This window comes from Coregonus lavaretus, assembly GCF_964263955.1.
Source record: "Coregonus lavaretus genome assembly, contig: HAP1_SCAFFOLD_233, whole genome shotgun sequence".
NCBI classification, from domain to species: domain Eukaryota; kingdom Metazoa; phylum Chordata; class Actinopteri; order Salmoniformes; family Salmonidae; genus Coregonus; species Coregonus lavaretus.
In genome coordinates, this window is record NW_028166362.1 from 651,409 (window position 1) to 671,821 (window position 20,413).

At 39.4% G+C, this 20,413-nt stretch overlaps 1 protein-coding gene across 1 annotated transcript; it reads left to right on the forward strand.

The window, feature by feature from the left end:
• Nucleotides 1-13,817: 13,817 nt before the first annotated feature.
• LOC311114830 (NXPE family member 3-like) lies at nt 13,818-17,453 on the forward strand. Its single transcript, XM_084190061.1, has 4 exons — nt 13,818-13,981; nt 14,446-15,278; nt 15,610-15,677; nt 16,542-17,453. Exons 1-4 carry the CDS (start codon nt 13,919-13,921, stop codon nt 17,279-17,281), a joined length of 1,704 nt encoding a protein of 567 aa, XP_084046187.1. The 5' UTR covers nt 13,818-13,918; the 3' UTR covers nt 17,282-17,453.
• Nucleotides 17,454-20,413: the final 2,960 nt, after the last annotated feature.

The window sequence follows — 20,413 nt, forward strand, 5'->3', positions numbered from 1 at the left end:
TCCATAGATACAGAACAAAAAGACTTAACTAGTGGGTCGCGTCTATAGATACAGAACAAAAAGACTGAACGACTGGGTCGCGTCTATAGATACAGAACAGAAAGACTGAACGACTGGGTCGCGTCCATAGATACAGAACAAAAAGACTTAACTAGTGGGTCGCGTCTATAGATACAGAACAAAAAGACTGAAGGACTGGGTCGCGTCTATAGATACAGAACAAAAAGACTGAACGACTGGGTCGCGTCCATAGATACAGAACAAAAAGACTGAACGACTGGGTCACGTCTATAGATACAGAACAAAAAGACTGAACGACTGGGTCGCGTCCATAGATACAGAACAGAAAGACTGAACGACTGGGTCGCGTCCATAGATACAGAAAAGAAAGACTGAACGACTGGGGTCACGTCCATAGATACAGAACAAAAAGACTGAACGACTGGGTCGCGGTCATAGATACAGAACAGAAAGACTGAACGACTGGGTCGCGTCTATAGATACAGAACAGAAAGACTGAACGACTGGGTCGCGTCCATAGATACAGAACAAAAAGACTTAACTAGTGGGTCGCGTCTATAGATACAGAACAAAAAGACTGAACGACTGGGTCGCGTCTATAGATACAGAACAAAAAGACTGAAGGACTGGGTCGCGTCTATAGATACAGAACAAAAAGACTGAACGACTGGGTCGCGTCCATAGATACAGAACAAAAAGACTGAACGACTGGGTCACGTCTATAGATACAGAACAAAAAGACTGAACGACTGGGTCGCGTCCATAGATACAGAACAAAAAGACTGAACGACTGGGTCACGTCTATAGATACAGAACAAAAAGACTGACCGACTGGGTCGCGTCTCTGGCAACCGAACCGATAGAACGAACGCCCAGCCGGCTTGGGTAGCAACCCTAGATTTGTGTCGGGACTATATCTTGTGGAAGGATGAAATAGTAAGAAATAAATTCATCAAAATAAAGTTTTAAATGAAAATATGTTAATCATTATTTGAATATGTTGGTAAGCCGTTGAATACAAGTGATAATACCTTCGAAGCCGGTGTTTGGAGGATATATTGGCAGTTTGCCTAATAAAACCCGTACCAATATATCTTCCAAACACCGGCTTCTCAGGCATTATCACTTAAATACAGTACAGTGGGTATACAGTTGATTTACATAAATATATCTAAGAGAGATGAACAGAGTGCTAATGCAGTATAGTGCAGTTATTTAGTGTACAGTTCAGAGATGGCTTGATGTGGTGAGCAGCATAGAGTGTATAGTCCTTTAGTCTCTATGGACCAGATGGTAGTGTACAGTTCAGAGATGGCTTGATGTGGTGTGCAGCATAGAGTGTATAGTCCTTTAGTCTCTATGGACCAGATGGTAGTGTACAGTTCAGAGATGGCTTGATGTGGTGTGCAGCGTAGAGTGTATAGTCCTTTAGTCTCTATGGGCCAGATGGCCAGTTGGTGAGGCCTACAGCATGGGGAAGGAAACTGTTCAGATGGGGGTCTATAACATCCAATTACATCAGTTTACAGCAGCTGACAGTTGCAACGTCATTGCTAATAATGCAAACTGCCTTGGTTTAGATAAAGACATGTTCTGTACAGATGTAGGATCTTAATTGAATCACCTTGTTGCAGTAGAACTAACACTTTTCGTGTATTGGAGGGTTAAAAAGGCTTCTGAAGTTTGTAATTTCCACTTTTCCACCTTTCCCTTTTGAAAAATGACCATTCATTATAATCCACATAATAATTCAAATGTCGAGTTGCTTCAGGATTATTTTCCTGCTGTAGCAAATGGGCTCAAATTAAGATCCTACATCTGTAGCAATATACCTGTCTTTAATGTACATGGCTATATTAGGAGGACATGATTCTCTTTAGACCATTGTTTCTTGACCATTTGACATATTTTATTTACTGTTGTTTAGGCTGGTTGAATGAGTTCCCTATGAGAGGCTACTTCATCTGCAAGAAAACAGGCGGCCGCACCAGTTTCCTCATATGAAATTAAAAGTAAGTGTGTAGCCTACGCAGTTACACAATGGATGTTGAAACTGTGGGACACATTTCTAGGCAACATTAGAAGCCGGATAAATGTGTTGATTTGAAGGAAAGATGGGCAGACTGGTAGGTCTGGGCTGCATACAAACTCTTATAATGTTATAAAGTTAGGTCGCCGTCAGACATTCAATAGACAGAGTCCGCTTGAGATACAGAATCATTTATGGTCCTTTATCCAGTGGTGTAGTGCTATTTATTTAGGTGAGGGAGCGCCAAAATAAATGTAAACAACGTCATCATTTGCTCAATCAAAGTTTGCACCGACAGATGTAGCCTATTGAATAGCCAGCCTAACATTACAGGGCTTGGATCCGCTGAATACACAACTAAGTAGGGACTAAATAAACATTCCTTTACAAAGCTAACAGACTGAATTTCAACATCCACCCTCCGCAAAGACAATGTATTCCTCTTTCCATTGTGTATTTCTGAGTCTGTATAGTTTCTGACACTGACTCCAACTGAGGTTCCCAATGTGAGGGGTTTGGAAATAGTATATGAGGAAAATCTGTTTCATAATCAAAATGATCTAATAACTTCAATCTTCTATGATAGAAGTGTAGATCCCTCCGGAGCTCCCCGCAGTCCACCTGTTTAGGAGTTGGTATGAAAGTCATTCCTTTTCTAGAACCTCACTCTCGGCTTGGTTGAGCCCAATGGGACATTGCTGGTCAAGGCCTCAAATCGGTCGTGAAGTAGTATGGACATATTGATGGAACAAGGTCACTAAACTGGTGGTTAGACAGGGTAGATCCAAGAGCAGGCCTCTGCTGTCATCTAGAGGGCGTTTCTCTATACTTCTTGACACATGGAGACTCAATGGAGGCACAGTGCAAATGCTCAAAGTAAGGCCCAAACAATTGTTTGTCAGGCTGGGATCTATAAAGCAGTATGTTCTTCAATTAGATGCCAACTAATATTCATACAGGGACAATAGGTGGGGCAGGAGGAAGAATGGTGTTCCTGATTTTCAGAGGAATTCCCCTTTTTTCTTTGTAGCTTCAGATTGAGATTGTTGTTATTCTCCAACATGTTTTTCTTCAGTGAGCCACTCTGGATTCTCCAAGGGGAAAACTCCCTCTATTGACCACTAGAGAGTTGGAGCTCCATGCTTTTGCTGGGAATTGTCCACTGTTGGTATACATTTATTTGGTCCCCAAAATACCAAAATAAAAAAGGTGTATTTGTCTAGTTAGCATCCATGTGGCTCATTTAAAAGTTTCTAAAAATATTTTAAAAGTACATTTCAAAAATGCGCTCCTGACGTTTCACCACAATAGGCTTCTTCAGACAATGGACAGAAAGTAGCCAAACAAAGCCAAAGGAGAGTGATGAGCAGCAGCAGCATCATCAAACCAGCGAGGCCGCCGGCAAACCCAACAGTGATGATGCTGCCGAGCTCCAGTTAGCTCCGTGTGCAGAGCCTACCCACCCTTCCACAAGCACCGCCAGGATAATGGCTCCACAGCCCCCTCCACCTCCGACTGTTCCTGACTATCTTGGAACAGAGGTGCCAGCCCAGATTAGCCTAGAATCCTACCGTAGCCGCAGGTTTTCTGTCCAAAAACCTTCATTTAATAGCAACTGGTTCATAAGAAGAGAGTGTCTGGAATACTCGCTTACTGAAGATGCTGCATTGCTGAAAGTTCTGCGTGGGGTCCATCTATTGGGAGATGGCTAACTAGTCTGTATTTTCCACTGATTCATATGGATGCCAGGTCACACATTGCCTGTAAAAGTGGGTAAAAACAGAAAAGCATATAACTGTAGCTATGTGGTCTTTACTTGGGTGTGTTTCAGCAGGGTGAGTTCAGAGAGATGCTTCCAAGTCAGTATTTTTCAGAACTCATAAAATCCTTTACACAATCTGATGGGATGAATGTTCAACCCCATTTAAATGACCATAAAGTCTATATAGCACCTTTAAGTTAAGATGTCACAGATCTGTTCATGGCAAAGCAGTTCAATTAATGATATTAATTTATTCTTAAAGAATATAACTTATAAATCATGAGCCACATCTTGAGGAGTCACCTGTGACAGTATTCATAAAGAGTAGGAGTACTGATCTGGGATCAGTTTTTCCTTTTAGATCATAATGAAACAGATTAAATGGACAGGGGGGACCTGATCCTAGATCAGCACTCCTCCTCTGGGAAACTGCATGTATGAAACCGAACACATAGTCGTAGTCTAGTTACAGCAGGTGTTTACTGCCATCTAGTTGAAGATACCAATAAAACACTTGATTATCAGGAAGGGGAGACGGTTGAGCTGAAACAGAAAGTAAACTTGTTATTTTGTACAGCAGGGGTGTCAAACGTCCGGCCCGCGGGCCGGATTAGGCCCGCAAACGGGTTTAATCCGGCCCGCGAGATGATTTTGTAAAGTATAAAAATGAGCTGCAATTTTTCAATAAAATAAACTGCTGTTCCAATTGAGTCCACTGGATGGCGCAATAGCAATTGTGTTAAGCAAGCAAACTGTTTATACCGGGGCAGAGCAAATAGGTCAAGCAAGTGCAGCCAGTCCGGATGAGCTACTTTGTTTTGCCCGCGATATTTATTACGGCTTCTACTTTTAACATTATGTGCTTTGGCACCCTCATTGCCCCAATATGTCTCTGTCAAAAAAGAGAAAAGTGGACGCAGAGTGCAGAGTGTTCAAAGAAAAATTGTCATCCTTCTATTTATTCACAGAATTGAATGGGAAAGCTGTATGTTTGGTGTGTTCACAGCATGTTGCAGTGCTGAAAGAATATAACCTTCGTCGCCACTATGTGAGTCTTCATGCCGACAAATATGACAACTTTCAAGGACAGAGGAGAAGAGAGAAGGTGAATGAACTGTTGGCGGGTCTGAAGAAACAGCAGTCTGTGTTTACTCACAGCCGAGACATCAGTGACGCTGCAGTGAAAGCTAGCTACCTCATTGCTAATGAAATCGCAGTGGCTTGAAAAATTTGAAAAACAGTGAATTTGTAAAAAGCAGTGAATTTGTAAAAACATGCATGATGAAGGCAGTGGAGATTGTGTGCCCTGAAAAGCACCAGGCTTTTGCAAATATCAGCCTGACAAGAAACACAGTTGCAGACAGGATTTCCGATCTTTCAGTGGATTTGGACAGCCAGTTGAAGCAAAAAGTGAAGTAATTTATTGCGTTTTCGGTTGCAATTGATGATAGCACGGACATTACAGATGTTGCACAACTGGCCATTTTCATCCGCAAAGTTGATGACACATTGACCGTCACCGAGGAGTTCGTGGAGTTGGTGCCGATGACAGATACAACGACAGCAGCTGATATTTTCACTGCACTTGTCAGCGCGCTGGACAGGGTCGGAGTGGACTGGTCCCGCGCTGTCAGCCTGGCTACAGATGGTGCGCCCTCAATGATTGGGAAAAAAGCAGGCGTTGTGACAAAGTTCAGAGAGAAAGTGCAATCTGCAAATGGAGGACGTGGTTTTTGGACTTTTCACTGTATTTTGCACCAGGAGGCTTTGTGTTGCAAGTCATTAACGATGGATAACGTCATGAAGGTGGTTATTATTTTTATTATATTATTATTATATTATTATATTATATTATTATTATATTATTATTATTATATTATCCAAACTGTTAATTTCATCCGATCCAGAAGCCTGAATCAACGTCAGTTTGACAGCCTTCTCAGAGAGAAAGACCACATCTATGGCCTGCCATACCACACTGAGGTAAGATGGTTAAGCCGAGGTGCTGTGCTGAGGCGTTTCTTTGATTTACGAGAAGAAATTGAACAGTTCATGGAAGAAAAGGGCAAACCAGTGTTAGAATTTCATTCCGCAGAATGGATGCAGGACCTTGCATTTATGGTGGATGTTACAGAGCACCTGAATAACTTGAACAAACAGCTGCAAGGGTGCAACAAAGTTGCCACGCAGTATTATGACAGCATACGTTCTTTCAAGTTGAAGCTGTCATTGTGGGAGACGCAACTCGCCGGTGGTGATGCAGCTCACTTCCCCTGTCTGAAAAATGTGTGCGCGACCCAACATGTGGCAGACATGAAGCGGTTCAAATATAAAATAACGGGACTGTTAAGGGAGTTTTAGCAACACTTTCAGATTTTTGGTGAACTGGAGAAAGACTTCAACGTTTTTTGTTCGCCATTAACCGTGAATCCCTCTGATCTGCCCGTCAGCATCCAACTTGAAATAATATACTTGCAGTGTGACTCGGATTTGAAGGGCAAATTTGCCGCAGCTGGCTTGGACACATTTTATCAGAACCTCTTGCCAGGTTACCCCAACTTGACAGCCCTCGCTGCAAAACTGTTGTGCATGTTTGGAACCACATATCTTTGTGAGCAAGTTCTCTGTAATGAGCATAAATAAAACAAAGCTGCGCTCAAGGCTCACGCACAAGCACTTGAATCACATCCTGAAGTTGGCTGCCACTCAGGATGTGACGCCTGATATTGATGCGCTGGTGAAAGCTAAAAGATGCCAGGTATCAGGAGTCAAATAAACTATGCAACCCCACTTAAAGTGCTGCATGAGACACCCTGATATAGTTCTGTGATCTGTGATATACTTCTGTGAATCACTGAGGCATTGTGTGTTTGTGTGTTGTTTGTCCTCAGAATTTCAAATAGCTTGAGGTGTTTTATGATTAATAGTGATGTTGTGCTTTTGGACATACTGTCCTCAGGCTCCAGCTTTATGTTTATATGTTTTTATGTTGATGTGCTATTGTTTTTAATTGTTTTTATTTTATTTGTATATTTAACCTATTCTTGACTCTGTGGTTCTTGCACTTGTTTGGGGAACAGGATTTCATTATTTGTATCTACATTTCTGCCTGAGAAATGACACCCTGATATAGTTCTGTGATCTGTGAAACAGTTCTGTGAATCACTGAGGCATTGTTTGTTTGTGTGTTCTTTTTCTTTAGAATTTTCAAATAAACTTGAGGTGTTTTATGATTAATAGTGATGTTGTGCTTGTACTATTTTGGACACACTGTCCTCAGGCTCCAGCTTTATGTTTTATGTTGATAGTATTAAAACAAGTTATATATACCATGATTTTACCGGTCCGGCCCACTTGGGAATAGATTTTCCTCCATGTGGCCCCTGAGCTAAAATGAGTTTGACACCCCTGTTGTACAGGATCCATTTTGAGACAACAGGGCAGAAAACACGATATGGAGAGAACTAAAAAAATAAAGTGAGTATTTCTAAGTATTTCTGAACAATAATCTATTCTAATGGACAGAGTAAGAGAATGAATACCTGGAATGAGATAGTACTAGTTAGTAGAACTGCTGCTTGAGTTTAGTTGCTGACAGACAGCAGTTTTCAAAGTGTTATCACATGTTATCGGTCAAACGTCTGGTAAAGATGGTGGAGGAGCTTTTAAATGATAGGGTTTTATGTTTATCTCAGGGTTTCTCAATCCTTTTGTTCTTGCCCAGCATTTACACACCTGATTCAACTAATCATCAGATATTTGAAGACAGTTTAATATTTGAGGCATACAAATGAACATTCTCAAATTTAAACCTTTTGGATTTGTAGGCCTGTTTACAATTATTATAGGCCTACAGTAATTCACATTTTGGATGGAAAAAAGCACAGCTAAACCTGGTGGACATTTAATTTAATGACCAATGGAATGCTCTAAAACATTCAAACTCTGCTCAACCGGGGAGCAGGTCAATGCAAAACTAATTTACCCAGTCACCGCTATAACTTTATTTCCTTATTTGAAATTGAAAGTGACTTTGTAGCCTACGCAGTTACAAAATGTCTGTTCAAACTGTGGCGCATATGGAACATTAGAACAGTGGTGGAAAAAGTAAAAATACCTTAATAGAAAATGACTCAAGTAAAAGTGAAAGTCACCCAGTAAAATACTACTTGAGTAAAAGTCTAAAAGTATTTGATTTTAAATATACTTAAGTATCAAAAGTAAATGTAATTGCTAAAGTAAAGTAGGAATAATTAAAATTACAATTACTTATATGAAGCAAACCAGACGGCACAATTTTCCTGTTATTTTCATTTACGGATAGCCAGGGTCACATTCCAACACTCAGACATCATTTTAAAAAAGCATTTGTGACCAGGGATGACCAGCGATGTTCTCTTGATAAGTGTGAATTGGACCATTTTCTGAATGTAACAAGTACTTTTGGGTGTCAGGGAAAATGTATGGAGTAAAAAGTACATCATTTTCTTTATGAATGTAGTGAAGTAAAAGTAAAAGTTGTTAAAAATATTAATAGTAAAGTACAGATACCCCCAAAAAACGACCTAAGTAGTACTTTAAAGTATTTTTACTTAAGTACTTTACACCACTGCATTAGAAGACGGATAAATGTGTTGATTTTGATAGAAAGACGGGCAGATTCTGCTAGGTAGGCTACAAACTATTATAAAGTTAGGTCGTCATCACAGTAGGTTTGAGCTACAGTATGATGACTTACCAACCTGATGGTCTCCGTTGGAAATGTTGTGGAAAATGTTGTACACTCAGTGTATTAAAATATGTAACATAAACAACAAATGATATGCTCAGATACACAAAATACATCTGGTTTCAGATCTAGAAGATTCTCCTCTTCAATAGTAATATCATCAATTCTGACCAGTAACTTACCTGGGGTCAAAGGTCCCTGATTTATCACTAAAATGTATAGGATGATCCATAGAGATGTCACTCTTCATGGACAGATGACTGGGTACTGGAGAGACTGATCTCAGAGTTTGGTTGGAGATTCTGGAAAACATAATAAATCACCATGAAACTACATTTTAAAATATATCAAAATTATATTTCAATAGATAAAATACATTACATAAAGCATTAAAATATATGCCATTACATAAATCAACAAACATGCAGTTCTAATTAAAAATAAAAATAGTTATATAGATATATATATATATATAGAGGTGAAAGCATTGGAAATGCTTTTGGCGGTTAATCTGCTTCTGTTTTGTGGGTGGCACTGTGTGCTGTTTTCAATGGATGGGTCCTGGCCTCTCGGGGCCTTAGGGATACGGAGGGACGTGGGTGGGATGCTGATCACTGGGATGACTGCTCAACTTGGGATGGGGAGGGGCTTTAACGGGGGAATTAGTGGAGAACAATTGAAGGGTTACTCCGTAGCAGTGCAAATATCACGGTACAGCTATATGGACACTCAATCATTACGCTATTTTTTTATTGGTAAATTTACAAACATATATAATGATAAATAGACTTGAAACTTGTATCTCATTATGGTGTATGATGAAATAAGTATAGCCAGTTATAATTGTAATGGCTTAGCTGATAATAACAAAAGAAGAACAATATTTACATGGCTCAAAGAGAAAGAATATAATATCTATTGTATACAGGAAACTCATTCAACAATTCGAGATGAAGTAGCGTGGAAAAAAGAATGGGGGGGGGGGGGAATATACTTCTCCCATGGGCAAAGAAATTCAAAAGGGGTGATGATATTAATTAATAGTAATTTCGATCCGAATGTGCAAATTGTACAAATAGATACACAAGGTAGATGGATTATTTTAAATATGTTATTGGACCATAAACAGATATGGCTCATTAACCTTTACGGACCAAATAATGATGATCCACAATTCTTTGACTATATATAATAAATTATCAAGCCTGCAAGCAACTCAAGACAATATTATTATGGTGGGGGATTATAATACTGTTTTAAATAGCTCAATGGACCGTAAAGGAAATCACACCACAAACAATCACCCACATGCTCTTAAGGAAATTGTGAATGTCATGGATACATTAGAACTAGTAGATATATGGAGGCTTAAATATACTGATCTAGTGAGATATACATGGCGGAGACTGAATCAAGCTAGTCGTCTTGACTTCTTTCTTATCTCATTCTCGTTGGCACCAAAAGTAAAAAAAGTGTTGATAGGGGACAGAATGCGGTCGGACCATCATATAATAGGCATATACATTACTCTTACTGAATTTCCACGTGGGCGAGGATATTGGAAATTTAATCAAAGCCTATTGGATGATAATTTATTTATAATTAGAACAAAGGAATTTATAACTTTATTTTTCCAACATAACATAGGTACAGCGAATCCCCTTATTGTATGGGACACCTTTAAATGTGCCTTTAGAGGCCATGCAATTCAGTACTCATCTCGAAAACAAAAGCAATTTAGGTCAAAAGAGTTTATACTAAGAAAGGAAATAGAAAGTCTAACAGAACAGATAGATGGCAATAAAAACTGTAACATAGAGGCTCAGAATAAATTAGAGGAAAAACAAAAAGAAATGGAGAAACTTATTCAAGAAAGATCAAGTGTAATATATTATAAAAATAAAGCAAACTGGATGGAATATGGGGAAAAATGCACAAAATTATTTTTTAATCTTCAACATAGGAATGCTACCAAAAAGAACTTAATGAAACTGGTTACAATTGACGCAGTCACCCATAATTCACCAAATGATATTTTGAAGGAAGAAACAAAGTACTTTAAGCATATGTTTTCTTTTCAGTCGCCTCCATCTCCTCTAACTGAAGCTAATTGTAGAGATTTTTTTTCTATTGATAATGTCAAATTAACAGCCACACAGAAAGACTCATGTGAAGGTGAAATTACAGAGGAGGAACTTCTGGATGCAATTAAAGACTTTAAGTCTGGGAAAACTCCAGGGTTGGATGGCATACCAGTCGAGGTATACCAAACCTTTTTTGATATACTAAGAGGACCGTTATTAGCATGTTTTAACCACTCCTATGTAAATGGTAGATTATCTGACACTCAAGAAGAAGGTCTGATCTCATTATTACTGAAACAGGATACAAGTGGAAAATATAAAGATCCAGTCCATTTACAAAATTGGAGGCCCCTTACACTTCAGTGTTGTGATGCAAAAATCCTAGCAAAATGTATAGCGCATAGAATTAATAAGGTATTGTCGGATATTATTCATTCTAATCAGACAGGTTTTTTACATGGAAGATACATTGGAGATAATATAAGGCAAGTATTGGAAACAATAGAACACTATGGAAAATATGGGAAACCAGGCCTGCTATTCATAGCACACTTCGAAAAGGCATTTGATAAAGTTCGACTGGGGTTTATATATAAATGCCTGGAGCATTTCAATTTTGGAGTATCTCTTATAAAATGGGTCAAAATCATGTATAGTAAAAAAAAAAAGTAAATAATGGCTATTTCTCAGAAAGTTTTAAACTGTCAAGAGGAGTGAAACAAGGTTGTCCACTATCGGCATATCTATTTATTGTGGCCATCGAGATGTTAGCTATTAAAATCAGATCCAATAATAATATCAGAGGATTAGAAATACAGGGCTTAAAAACAAAGGTGTCATTGTACGCTGATGATTCATGTTTTCTTTTAAATCCACAACTAGAATCCCTCCACAGCCTCATAGTGGATCTAGATACATTTTCTAACCTCTCTGGATTACAACCAAATTATGACAAATGTACTATATTACGTATTGGATCACTAAAAAATAAAATTTTTACATTACCATGTATTTTACCAATAAAATGGTCTGATGGTGATGTGGATATACTCGGAATACCTATCCCAAAGGAAATAAATGATCTCACTTCAATACATTTTAATAGAAAGTTAGCAAAAATAGATAAGATCTTAATACCATGGAAAGGAAAATACCTGTCAATTTGTGGAAAAATCACCCTGATTAACTCTTTAGTATTATCCCAGTTTACCTATTTGCTTATGGTCTTGCCTACGCCTAGCGAACAGTTTTTTAAATTGTATGAGAAAAAAATATTCAATTTTATTTGGAACGGCAAGCCAGACAAAATTAAAATAGCATATTTATATAATGAATATGAATTCGGAGGACAGAAATTATTAAATATTAAAGCATTAGACCTATCACTAAAAGCTTCAGTCATACAAAAGTTATACTTAAATCCGAACTGGTTCTCAAGCAAATTAGTAAGATTGTCTCACCCAATGTTCAAGAAAGGCCTTTTTCCCTTTATTCAGATTACAACCTCTCACTTTCAGTTATTTGAAAAGGAAATCATCTCCCAAATGTCACTATTTCTAAAACAAGCCATAGAAAGTTGGTTGCAATTTCAATTTAATCCTCCAGAAACAACAGAACAAATAATGCAACAAATATTGTGGTTAAATTCAGATATACTAATTGACAAAAAACCTTTATTTTTTGACAGAATGTTTAAAAAAGGTATAATCTTCGTAAATGATATCATCGGTAGGACTGGTGGAGTTATGACGCACATGCAGCTAACAAAAACATATGGAAATGTCTGCTCTACCCAAAATTACAACCAAATAATTGCAGCCTTACCGCAAAAGTGGAAGAGGAAAGTGGAAGGGGGAGAAAGTAAGGAACTTGTCTGTCGGCCTTGCATTAAAGAACATAATTGGTTAAAGAAAACTGTGATAAATAAAAAAGTATATCAGTTTCACTTAAGGACCAAAGGATTGACAGCCGTCCCATATAGATTGCAAAATAGTTGGGAAGAGATCTTTGACGTACCGATCCCATGGCATAGTGGTTATGAACTGACATGCAAAACGACACCGGATTCAAAAATTTGAATCTTTCAATTTCAATTATTATATAAAATTCTTGCTACCAATAGAATGTTATTTATATGGGGGATACAATCTTCCCAGCTCTGCAGATTTTGCTGTGAAGAGACAGAATCATTAGATCATTTGTTTTGGTTCTGTCCATTTGTAGCTTGTTTTTGGACACAGGTCCAGGAATGGCTAAAGGATTGCAATATTTACCTGGAACTAACCTTGCAGATAGCATTACTGGGTGATCTGAAAAGTCATAGTCAATCAATCAATAATATAATAATACTTTTAGCAAAAATGTTTATTTTTAATTCACAATCTGTAGAAGCAATGAGAATAGAAAGGTTCAGAACTTTTGTAAAACATCACAGTACGGTTGAAATATATATGGCAAATAGAAATCCTATATGGATGGTGTTAAGAGATAGATGGAATGTATTGAATAGAGTTGAAGGATGGGACTAATAACAAATAACAACAAATAATAACAAAGATAGCTAATAATGTAAGCATACTGTGTCCATAATAAGTATATAGGTTGTATGTTGGGAGCTTTTGGGAAAGAGCACAGTTAGAAAGTTATGGCATATAGAAGCAAACCGGATGGACATCATGAAAATGATCGGAGAGGTTGAGAGTAGAAGAAGTTCAGGAGCAAAAAAATAAATATATATATATAAAATAGAATTATTGTAAAATTAACTCTGTCCATAAGGTGTAGATAGTAGGTATAGACCGGAAGTAGAGGGCTGGGCATTGTTGTTCACTAATTTACTCCAAGTAGGGAAAGGATGGTGGGGTTGAAAAGTAATAAAGGGGAGTATATATATAAAAAAAAGATTTAAAAAAACATGGGGGATTGGAAGTGATGCAGACAATTACATTGATAGAAGATACAATCGATCTGCAATATTAAGCTGATCCATTAAAAAAAATAAAAAATAAAAATACAAAAAACAAAAAAACAAAACAAAAGGAAAACAAAAAAAAAGAACCCTTAAGAGAATGAAAACATATTTCCAGTAGTATTGTTAGTTAGTCAATACTGGGGCCCTGCACAAAAAATGTCACAGGAACTCATAAAAAGTAAAACTGTCCAAAATTAAGTTATGTATATGGCTCTAATTTTGACATTTTCCTGTCCATCATATTCAAGATTTGGAGAGCTGCCTTTCCTGTCTGTTCAAACTTTGATAATCTTTTACCTTCTGATTTACCAACAGATTGAGAATGGGAAGACTGCGGCTACAGATATTGTTTATGGTGGTAACGATCACCATTTTGTTTTTGTCAGTAAGTTCTAAAGCACTTTTTATATTCTTGATCTTATAAATGATTATAAGACATATAAATACAAGTACTGTAAGATGCTTGAAATCATTAAAAAGCTTAGGCTCCATTAAGGTCTAATCTAATTTAAAATGCCATTTTAATTTGCCTTTGTTCAGTCAGATTACTTTTTATTGCTCAGGTTTTGGTCAAAATAATGATTCATGGAATTATTAGTTATTGATCATTCAAAGAGTTACTTGTTAACTTGACAGCCTGTTCCCCAGCTTTACACTGCTACATTCAATGTTTCTCCAAGATGAAATTATACACCGGGAGGCAATTTAGCAGTGGCGGTATTTTGTCCACAAGAGGATCGTTGAGCATGCAGTTCAACATTTGCATCTTTTGGACAAACATCAAATATAGCAGAGTTCATGAGATCATATTTTAAATGTAATAAGGGCTACCATGTCTTTCTATTTCAGGTGTGTCGAGACAACCATTGCCAATTGAATATTCTTTCACATTACCTTAAAGTCAACCACACTACCTTTACCACTGACACTCCATATGTTACCACTCATACCCCATATATTACCATTCAAACTCCACATGTTGATATTTGTAATGGAATCACCAACAGGACATTTACGCCAACCAATGACTCCTTAATAAGTACAGAGGAATGGGAATCTCTGGTCACAAAGCTACAATGGTCATTACCGCCTGTTGACCTCTTATCCACAGATGAGGCCACAAACCCCACTAAGTGCTCATTCTCTGTTGTCAACCCCAATTCAAACCACACAGTTGGAGGGTTTATAGATGTCATTTTGATAGCTAGAGATACTAAAAACAGGATCAAAACCTATGGAGGGGACTTTTTTCAGGCCAAGTTGTTTAACGCAGAACTTAAGGCCAGTACTTATGGAGCTGTAACAGACCACTTTAATGGCACCTACACTGCCCGCCTGGCCCTGCTTTGGCCCGGACCTGCCAAGGTGTCCATCCGCCTAGTGCACTCCAGTGAGGCCGTGCAGGTACTGTGCAGGCAAAGGGAACAGGACCCAGATAAGGTCTACTTCCAAGGCTACTTTGAGGAGGGTGGCAAGCAGGAAACAACGATGTGCAATGCCCAGAGAAGTCCTAGGCTGGTGGGGAACAGCTCGCAGTGTTGCTGTGAGTACAGAGAGCCAGTCACCGGAGAGTCCTGGTTCTGTCGTCGGCCATCTTCCCTGCCCTGCCATGCTTTGACCTACCACAGCATGGGTGGTTACCAGGCAGTACTCTCCAAGTTGGAGACAACTCTTCTTAAGAGGTAGATATCTTTCAATCGGGTGTCAAATATGCAGCTTGGGGGTCATTGTTTACCCACCATCTGATTTAATGTAGCCCCTCTTGTTATCCAAACACAATCCTATCCTATTATTTGAAAATATTTTATGTTGGGGAAAGAGGAACTCACATAACATTGGTGAAATGACAATTCATGCTGTTCAGGAAAATAAAGTAAATTGCTGTAGACCCAATGTTAGCAGATATGTGTACAAACCATGACTGCACTGCATCCTGTTCCATCACTTAATGGTAGTGTCTCCAAATTATTGATTGTTGTTCTTCACACTAAAATAATATTTCATTTTTTGCAGATTCACAAACATTATTGTACCATATGATAATTCAGTTGTACATGTCCAGCAACAGGGCAATGAAACCCGTAAGTCCCTACAACATATTCCCCCTTCCCCTCCTGTTACTGTAATACCATTACACAGAATACAGCAGTACCTTGGGTTACTGTAATACCATTACACAGAATACAGCAGTTCCTTGGGTTACTGTAATACCATTACACAGAATACAGCAGTACCTTGGGTTATTGTAATACCATTACACAGAATACAGCAGTACCTTGGGTTACTGTAATACCATTACACAGAATACAACAGTTCCTTGGGTTACTGTAATACCATTACACAGAATACAGCAGTACCTTGGGTTACTGTAATACCATTACACAGAATACAGCAGTTCCTTGGGTTATTGTAATACCACTACACAGAATACAGCAGTATCTTGCATTACTGTAATACCATTACACAGAATACAGCAGTTCCTTGGGTTATTGTAATACCACTACACAGAATACAGCAGTACCTTGCATTACTGTAATACCATTACACAGAATACAGCTGTTCCTTGGGTTATTGTAATACCAATACACAGAATACAGCAGTACCTTGCTACCTACATAAGTCACAATCTTTAAACAAGTCATATCCTTTGTTATCTGGTTTAAACCTGGCTTGTTATCAACTTGCAAACTGGTGTCATTATCACAAATCAGCGTCCTCTACCTCGACTAACCTGTATCCCCGTACATTGACTCGGTACCCCCTGTATATTTGATTTTTTACTTTATTTTATTTAGTAAATATTTTCTTAACTTTTTCATGCATTGTTGGTTAAGGGCTTGTAAGTAAGCATTTCACGGTATTCGGCGCGTGAAAATAACATTTTATTTCATGCTAGCAATGCAGATTCGGCTCAGATGATCTAACAATGATTTTTCTCTCTCTAGGTCCAAACACAAAATGCAGTCCTGGTTTGCACACCCCAGTACCGTCTGGATTCTACCTCCAGGATCGCTGGACGTCCATGGTGTGTGACTCAAAATCATTTCCCTCAGCTAAACTGATATCTAGATGCCTGAAGGACAAACAGATCCTTATGATGGGTGACTCCACTCTCCGTCAATGGTTGGAGTACCTGGAGAACACTGTGCCAACACTGAAACGCCTGAACCTTCACACATCAAGCAAATCGGGCCCCTTTGAGGCAGTCGACACCCAGTCCAACACCCGTATCATCTGGCGGGCCCATGGGATACCTATACGGACGAGCAAGACCCCCTGGGCTGACCTCCACTACATCGCCAGGGAGGTGGAGGGTCTGGCAGGGGGTGCACACTCTGTAGTCGTCTTCACCATCTGGGCTCATTTCACCACGTACCCACTGGCTGTGTATGCACACCGTCTGGTCGTCATCCGTAGGGCTGTGGCGTCGCTGCTAAGACGATCTCCCACTACTCTGGTAGTGATCAAATCAGCCAACACGGGCTACAAGGATGTGTACGGCAGCGACTGGCTCTCCTGGCAGCTCGACGTGGCTCTAAGGGAAATATTCAGGGCCTTGCCCGTGGTCCTCATTGACGTTTGGCAGATGACCTCCTGCCACTATTCTCCGGATAACATTCACCCGCCCCCCGTGGTGATCCAAAATGAAGTGGACCTCTTCCTGTCCTTTGTTTGTCCGCAGTGAGAAAAGAGAAGCATTCAAAAGGGATTGCCTGTAAAATCAACTGCATAGAACATGGTGGTTGTCAAACTATTGCCTGCTTTCAGCTCTGCACTGATTCTTCTGTCATGCATAAAATATAGTTAAGCAATGATTCATTTAAAGAACTTGTGGGCTGTTTTAGAGCAAATTGTCTTTTTTTTTTATGCATTAATTAACAACAGTCTATGACAGGGGTGTCAAACGTACGGCCCGCGGGCCGGATCAGGCCCGCAAACGGGTTTAATCCGGCCTGCGAGATGATTTTTAAAAAATGAAGAAAAATAAAAAATAAAAAAAATATTGTAAAGTATAAAAATACGCTGCAATTCTTCAATAAAATAAACTGCTGTTCCAATTGCGTCCACTGGATGGCGCAATAGCAATTGTGTTAAGCAAGCAAACTGTTTATACCGGGGCAGAGCAAGTAGGTCAAGCACGTGCAGCCAATGAGCTACTTTGTTTTGCCCGCGATATTTATTACGGCTTCTACTTTTAACATTATGTGCTTTGGCACCCTCATTGCCCCAATATGTCTCTGTCAAAAAAGAGAAAAGTGGACGCAGAGTGCAGAGTGTTCCAAGAAAAATTGTCATCCTATTTAATCACGTAATTGAATGGGAAAGCTGTATGTTTGGTGTGTTCAGAGCATGTTGCAGTGCTGAAAGAATATAACCTTCGTCGCCACTATGTGAGTCTTCATGCCGACAAATATGACAACTTTAAAGGACAGCGGAGATGAGAGAAGGTGAATGAACTGTTGGCGGGTCTGAAGAAACAGCAGTCTGTGTTTACTCACAGCCGAGACATCAGTGACGCTGCAGTGAAAGCTAGCTACCTCATTGCTAATGAAATCGCAGTGGCTTCAAAACCATTTAGTGAGGGTGAATTTGTAAAAACATGCATGATGAAGGCAGCGGAGATTGTGTGCCCTGAAAAGCGGCAGGCTTTTGCAAATATCAGCCTGACAAGAAACACAGTTGCAGACAGGATTTCCGATCTTTCAGTGGATTTGGACAGCCAGTTGAAGCAAAAAGTAAAGTCATTTATTGCGTTTTCGGTTGCAATTGATGAAAGTACGGACATTACAGATGTTGCACAACTGGCCATTTTCATCCGCGGAGTTGATGACACATTGACCGTCACCAAGGAGTTCGTGGAGTTGGTGCCGATGACAGATACAACGACAGCAGCTGATATTTTTACCGCACTCGTCGGCGCGCTGGACAGGGTCGGAGTGGACTGGTCCCGCGCTGTCAGCCTGGCTACAGATGGTGCGCCCTCAATGATCGGGATAAAAGCAGCCGTTGTGACAAAGTTCAGAGAGAAAGTGCAATCTGCAAATGGAGGACGTGATTTTTTGACTTTTCACTGTATTTTGCACCAGGAGGCTTTGTGTTGCAAGTCATTAAAGATGGATAACGTCATGAAGGTGGTCATCCAAACTGTTAATTTCATCCGATCCAGAAGCCTGAATCACTGTCAGTTTGACAGCCTTCTCAGAGAGAAAGACCACATCTATGGCCTGCCATACCACACTGAGGTAAGATGGTTAAGCCGAGGTGCTGTGCTGAGGCGTTTCTTTGATTTACGAGAAGAAATTGAACAGTTCATGGAAGAAAAGGGCAAACCAGTGTTAGAATTTCATTCCGCAGAATGGATGCAGGACCTTGCATTTATGGTGGATGTTACAGAGCACCTGAATATCTTGAACAAACAGCTGCAAGGGCGCAACAAAGTTGTCACGCAGAATTATGACAGCATACGTTCTTTCAAGTTGAAGCTGTCATTGTGGGAGACGCAACTTGCCGGTGGTGATGCAGCTCACTTCCCCTGTCTGAAAAATGTGTGCGCGACCCAACATGTGGCAGACATGAAGCGGTTCAAAGATAAAATAACGGGACTGTTACGGGAGTTTGAGCAACGCTTTCAGATTTATGTTTATATCTTTTTATGTTGATGTGCTATTGTTTTTAATTGATTTTATTTTATTTGTATATTTAACATATTCTTGACTCTGTGGTTCTTGCACTTGTTTGGGGAACAGGATTTCATTATTTTTATCTACATTTCTGCCTGAGAAATGACACCCTGATATAGTTCTGTGATCTGTGATATACTTCTGTGAATCACTGAGGCAAAGTGTGTTTGTGTGTTCTTCGTCCTCAGAACTTTCAAATAACTTGAGGTGTTTTATGATTAACAGTGATGTTGTGCTTTTGGACACTGTCCTCAGGCTCCAGCTTTATGTTTATATGTTTTTATGTTGATGTGCTATTGTTTTTAATTGATTTTATTTTATTTGTATATTTAACCTATTCTTGACTCTGTGGTTCTTGCACTTGTTTGGGGAACAGGATTTCATTATTTTTATCTACATTTCTGCCTGAGAAATGACACCCTGATATAGTTCTGTGATCTGTGAAACAGTTCTGTTAATCACTGAGGCATTGTGTGTTTGTGTGTTCTTTTTCTTTCTAATTTTCAAATAAACTTGACGTGTTTTATGATTAATAGTGATGTTGTGCTTGTACTATTTTGGACACACTGTCCTCAGGCTCCAGCTTTATGTTGTGTGTTGATCGTATTAAAACAAAGAAAACAATCTGAAGTTGTTGTTTTTAAGTTATATATACCATGATTTTTCCGGTCCGGCCCACTTGGGAATAGATTTTCCTCCATGTGGCTCCTGAGCTAAAATGAGTTTGACACCCCTGGTTTAGTTTATTGTGTGGCTCTGCTCATGTCCGCGTTCTGGAACTGTCCGCGTCCCATACAGAACTGTCCGCGTCCCCGTACAGAACTGTCCGCGTTCCCGTACAGAACTGTCCGCGTCCACGAAAGGGTTTGGCGCCAAGCATATTGTCCAGTTGCGCGCAGAGTGGTCTGAGGTGATGTTGGGGAATAACGACGGAGTTCGATACAGTGTTGAGACGCCGAAATTTATTGTTCAATTAGCTTTTTTTGCGTAATGGTCAGTGACAGTATGAGTGTAGCCAGATCCTTTTCACTCGTAGCCAGATCCTTTTCACTCGCTATCCTTGTTTCATCTTGTGGTTCACCGGATTCGTCATCATCCTCGAGGGACAGACGAACGACCTGCTAGCTAGCCAAGCT